This window comes from Macaca mulatta, chromosome X, assembly GCF_049350105.2.
Source record: "Macaca mulatta isolate MMU2019108-1 chromosome X, T2T-MMU8v2.0, whole genome shotgun sequence".
NCBI lineage: Eukaryota > Metazoa > Chordata > Mammalia > Primates > Cercopithecidae > Macaca > Macaca mulatta.
In genome coordinates this window covers 131,484,188-131,490,107 of record NC_133426.1, presented here as the reverse complement: position 1 = coordinate 131,490,107, position 5,920 = coordinate 131,484,188, and the positions used below count along the sequence as shown (strand labels likewise).

General features: G+C 38.8%; 1 protein-coding gene across 1 annotated transcript; it reads right to left on the bottom strand.

Annotated features, from left to right (window-relative positions):
• Positions 1 to 3,230: 3,230 nt before the first annotated feature.
• On the bottom strand, positions 3,231 to 4,176 carry LOC699053 (ferritin heavy chain). Its single transcript, XM_015128155.3, has one exon. It carries the CDS (start codon positions 3,971 to 3,973, stop codon positions 3,422 to 3,424), a length of 552 nt encoding a protein of 183 aa, XP_014983641.1. The 5' UTR covers positions 3,974 to 4,176; the 3' UTR covers positions 3,231 to 3,421.
• Between the last annotated feature and the right edge of the window lie 1,744 nt (positions 4,177 to 5,920).

Here is a 5,920-nt window from a genome sequence, read left to right as displayed (position 1 = left end):
GCAGACTTTTAATAAGTTAATTATTATTCCTGTTTTCATTATGAACATTTCTGCTATATGAATTTTTTTTAACTTTTATTTTAAGTTCAAAAGTACATGTGCAGGTTTGTTACATAGGTAAACTTGTGCCATGGGGGTTTGTTGTACAAATTATTTCATCACCCAAATATTAAGCCTAGTACCCATTAGTTATTTTTCTTGATCCTCTTCCTCCTCCCACCCTCCACTCTCTGATAGGCCCCAGTGTGTGTTGTTTCCCTCTATATGTCCATGTGTTCTCATCATTTAACTCCCACTTAAAAGAAAGAACATGTGATATTTGGTTTTCTGTTCCTGCATTAGTTTGCAAAGGATAATTTTCATTTCTATATATGTTTTACTGTTTTTACAGCATCCATATAGGTTTTCATTAAACACATATTCTTCTTCAATGTTCTTTTGTCTCTTGACTTTGCTTCTGTGATTTAACTATGCTAATGTGAGACTCTATTTCATTCTGCTAATTTATAAAATGAATCTATTGGATGAAAATATAAATCTTCCATTATTGGTGGATGTTTAGACTTTTCCCAGAATTTAATTTTACAAACAGTGCAGCAGTAAATATTCTTATGAGTATTTGTGTGTGAGAGAGAGTTTTTTAAAGTATACATCTAGAAGTGGAATTTCTGGGTTGAAGAGCATGAATATCCTCAACTTTACTAGGTATTACCAAATTGTTTTTCAAGGTACACAAGATTAGATTCTGCTAGCAGTATGTGAAATTCCGAATTCTCTATATCCATATCAACATTTGGTGTGGTTAAATTTTTGCCAGTCTGCACAATGCTATAGGTCCACACTGATTTAATTTATATTCCACTGATTGCTTGTGAGGTAAAGTACTTTTTCACATGTCTATTGTCAATTCAGATTTCCTTGTCTGAGAATTCCCTGTCCATATAAAGTATTTATTTTTCTATCTTTTAGTCATAAGAGTCTTCTTAAAAATAATCTTTGCCGCCTGTATTTCCAGCTACTCGGGAAGCTGAGGCAGGAGAATCACTTGAACCCGGGAAGCGGAGGTTGCAGTGAGCCGAGATCGCACCACTGCACTCCAGCCTGGTGACAGAGCGAGACTCCGTCTCAAAAAGAAAAAAAAAAAAAGAAAAAGAAATCTTTGTCAGTTATGATCCTCGCAATTATCTTCTCTAAACTTTTGACTTGGGCTTTCAGTTTGTTTCTTTTGCCTTTGGCATTGCATCAAATTTACAGATTAATTTGAGTACAATTCATATTTTCATGAAGTTGAGTCTTCTAATTCATGAACATACTTTATCTCTCTTTTCATTCAAATCTTTAATATCCTTCAATAACTTCTACTCACTCCGTAAAGGATTTTCACAGCTTTTACTAGATTTATTAGGTTCTGTTTCAGCTTTCGTTAATACTATAAATGAAAATTTGCTATATTTTTTTTATTGAACTCTCTAATTTGTTATTACTTGTATAGAAGTTTGTTATTGGTTTTAGTACATTGATTTTTTTTCCAGGAACCTTCCTAAACTTTTTGTTAGTTCAAATAATTTGTACTCACTTGGATTTTTCTGTGTAGGCGGTTACATCCTTTGCAAATAATAACAGTTTTGTCTAATGCTTTCCATTTTATATCTGATTTATTTTCCTTGTTTTATTGCATTGTCTTGGACCTTCATTAAAATGTTTTATTATTATTATTATTATTATACTTTAAGTTCTAGGATACATGTGCATAACGTGCAGTTTGTTACATATGTATACTTGTGCCATGTTGGTGTGCTGCACCCATCAACTCGTCAGTACCCATCAACTCGTCATTTACATCAGGTATAACTCACAATGCAATCCCTCCCCCCTCCCCCCTCCCCATAATAGACCCCGGTGTGTGATGTTCCCCTTCCCGAGTCCAAGTGATCTGATTGTTCAGTTCCCACCTATGAGTGAGAACATGTGGTGTTTGGTTTTCTGTTCTTGTGATAGTTTGCTGAGAATGATGGTTTCCAGCTGCATCCATGTCCCTACAAAGGACACAAACTCATCCTTTTTGATGGCTGCATAGTATTCCATGGTGTATATGTGCCACATTTTCTTAATCCAGTCTGTCACTGATGGACATTTGGGTTGATTCCAAGTCTTTGCTATTGTGAATAGTGCTGCAATGAACATACATGTGCATGTGTCTTTATAGCAGCATGATTTATAATCCTTTGGGTATATACCCAGTAATGGGATGGCTGGGTCATACAGTACTTCTAGTTCTAGATCCTTGAGGAATCGCCATACTGTTTTCCATAATGGTTGAACTAGTTTACAATCCCACCAACAGTGTAAAAGTGTTCCTATTTCTCCACATCCTCTCCAGCACCTGTTGTTTCCTGACTTTTTAATGATCGCCATTCTAACTGGTGTGAGATGGTATCTCATTGTGGTTTTGATTTGCATTTCTCTGATGGCCAGTGATGACAAGCATTTTTTCATGTGTCTGTGGCTGTATGCATGTCTTCTTTTGAGAAATGTCTGTTCATATCCCTTGCCCACTTTTTGATGTGGTTGTTTGCTTTTTTCTTGTAAATTTGTTTGAGTTCTTTGTAGGTTCTGGATATTAACCCTTCGTCAGATGAGTAGATTCCAAAATTTTCTCCCATTCAGTAGGTTACCTGTTCACTCTGATGGTAGTTTCTTTTGCTGTGCAGAAGCTCTTTAGTTTAATTAGATCCCATTTGTCAATTTTGGCTTTTGTTGCCGTTGCATTTGGTGTTTTAGACATGAAGTCCTTGCCCATGCCTATGTCCTGAATGGTATTACCTAGGTTTTCTTCTAGGGTTTTTATGGTATTAGGTCTAACATTTAAGTCTCTAATCCATCTTGAATTAATTTTCGTATAAGGAGTAAGGAAAGGATCCAGTTTCAGCTTTCTACTTATGGCTAGCCAATTTTCCCAGCACCATTTATTAAATAGGGAATCTTTTACCCATTTCTTGTTTTTGTCTGGTTTGTCAAAGATCAGATGGCTGTAGATGTGTGATATTATTTCTGAGGACTCTGTTCTGTTCCATTGGTCTATATCTCTGTTTTGGTACCAGTACCATGCTGTTTTGGTTACTGTAGCCCTGTAGTACAGTTTGAAGTCAGGTAGCGTGATGCCTCCAGCTTTGTTCTTTTGGCTTAGGATTGTCTTGGCAATGCGGGCTCTCTTTTGGTTCCATATGAACTTTATTTTTATTTTATTTATTTTTTTTTTTGGGTACCAAATGTCTTTATTTGAAGGAATGGTACAAATCAAAGAACTTAAGTGGATGTTTTGGTACAAGTTATAGAAAAGGTAAAGGAAACCCAAACATGCATGCACTGCCTTGGTGACCAGGGAAGTCACCCCATGGCTATAGGGAAATTAGCCTGAGGCTTAGCTTTCATTATCACTGTCTCCCAGGGTGTGCTTGTCAAAGAGATACTCTGCCAAGCCAGATTCGGGTGCTCCCATCTTGCGCAAGTTGGTCACGTGGTCACCCAATTCTTTGATGGCTTTCACCTGCTCATTCAGGTAATGTGTCTCAATGAAGTCACACAAATGGGGGTCATTTTTGTCAGTGGCCAGTTTGTGCAGTTCCAGTAGTGACTGATTCACATTTTTTTCCAAATGTAAAGCACACTCCATTGCATTCAGCCCGCTCTCCCAGTCGTCATAGTCTGGTTTCTTAATATCCTGAAGGAAGATTCGGCCACCTCGTTGGTTCTGCAGCTTCATCAGTTTCTCGGCATGTTCCCTTTCCTCATGAGATTGGTGAAGAAAGTATTTGGCAAAGTTCTTCAAAGCCACATCATCGCGGTCAAAGTAGTAAGACATGGACAGGTAAACGTAGGAAGCGTAGAGCTCCAGATTGATCTGGCGGTTGATGGCGGCCTCTGAGTCCTGGTGGTAGTTCTGGCGCACCTGCGAGGTGGACGCGGTCGTCATGGCGGAGGCTAAGGACAGGCGGCAGCGGCGGTGGCTGCGCGGCGATGGAGCGGCAGCGAGGCCCTTGGGGCAGTCCGAGGACGCGGTGAAGAGGAGGCGGAAGGCTGGCTATGGGCGGCCAGCCGGGATGGGGGACGAGCGCCGGGTTCCGTCCAAGCACTGTTGAAGCAGGAAACCCCGACAACTCTCGGCGAAGAACGTTTCCCATATGAACTTTAAAGCAGTTTTTTCCAATTCTGTGAAGAAACTCATTGGTAGCTTGATGGGGATGGCATTGAATCTATAAATTACCTTGGGCAGTATGACCATTTTTGCGATATTGATTTTTCCTATCCAAGAGCATGGTATGTTCTTCCATTTGTTTGTATCCTCTTTTATTTCACTGAGCATTGGTTTGTAGTTCTCCTTGAAGAGGTCCTTTATATCCCTTGTAAGTTGGATTCCTAGATGTTTTATTCTCTTTGAAGCAATTGTGAATGGGAGTTCATTCATGATTTGGCTCTCTGTTTGTCTGTTACTGGTGTATAAGAATGCTTGTGATTTTTGCACGTTAATTTTGTATCCTGAGACTTTGCTGAAGTTGCTTATCAGCTTAAGGAGATTTTGGGCTGAGATGATGGGGTTTTCTAAATATACAATCATGTCATCTGCAAACAGGGACAATTTGACTTCTTCTTTTCCTAACTGAATACCCTTAATTTCTTTCTCTTGCCTGATTGCCCTAGCCAGAACTTCCAACACTATGTTGAATAGGAGTGGTGAGAGAGGGCATTCCTGTCTTGTGCCGGTTTTCAAAGGGAATGCTTCCAGTTTTTGCCAATTCAGTATGATATTGGCTGTGGGTTTGTCATAAATAGCTCTTATTATTTTGAGGTACGTTTCATCAATACCGAATTTATTGAGCGTTTTTAGCATGAAGGGCTGTTGAATTTTGTCAAAGGCCTTTTCTGCATCTATTGAGATAATCATGTGGTTTTTGTCTTTGGTTCTGTTTATATGCTGGATTACATTTATTGATTTGCGTATGTTGAACCAGCCTTGCATCCCAGGGATGAAGCCCACTTGATCATGGTGGATAAGCTTTTTGATGTGCTGCTGGATTCGGTATGCCAATATTTTATTGGGGATTTTTGCATCGATGTTCATCAGGGATATTGGTCTAAAATTCTCTGTTTTTGTTGTGTCTCTGCCAGGCTTTGGTATCAGGATGATGTTGGCCTCATAAAATGAGTTAGGGAGGATTCCCTCTTTTCCTATTGATTGGAATAGTTTCAGAAGGAATGGTACCAGTTCCTCCTTGTACCTCTGTTAGAATTCAGCTGTGAATCCATCTGGTCCTGGACTTTTTTTGGTTGGTAGGCTATTAATTATTGTCTCAATTTCAGAGCCTGCTATTGGTCTATTCAGGGATTCAACTTCTTCCTGGTTTAGTCTTGGGAGAGTGTAAGTGTCCAGGAAATTATCCATTTCTTCTAGGTTTTCTAGTTTATTTGCGTAGAGGTGTTTATAGTATTCTCTGATGGTAGTTTGTATGTCTGTGGGGTCGGTGGTGATATCCCCTTTATCATTTTTTATTGCATCTATTTGATTCTTCTCTCTTTTCTTCTTTATTAGTCTTGTTAGCACTCTATCAATTTTGTTGATCTTTTCAAAAAACCAACTCCTGGATTCCTTAATTTTTTGGAAGGTTTTTTGTGTCTCTATCTCCTTCAGTTCTGCTCTGATCTTAGTTATTTCTTGCCTTCTGCTAGCTTTTGAATGTGTTTGCTCTTGCTTCTCTAGTTCTTTTAATTGTGATGTTAGAGTGTCAATTTTAGATCTTTCCTGCTTTCTCTTGTGGGCATTTAGTGCTATAAATTTCCCTCTACACACTGCTTTAAATGTGTCCCAGAGATTCTGGTATGTTGTATCTTTGTTCTCATTGGTTTCAAAGAACATCTTTATTTC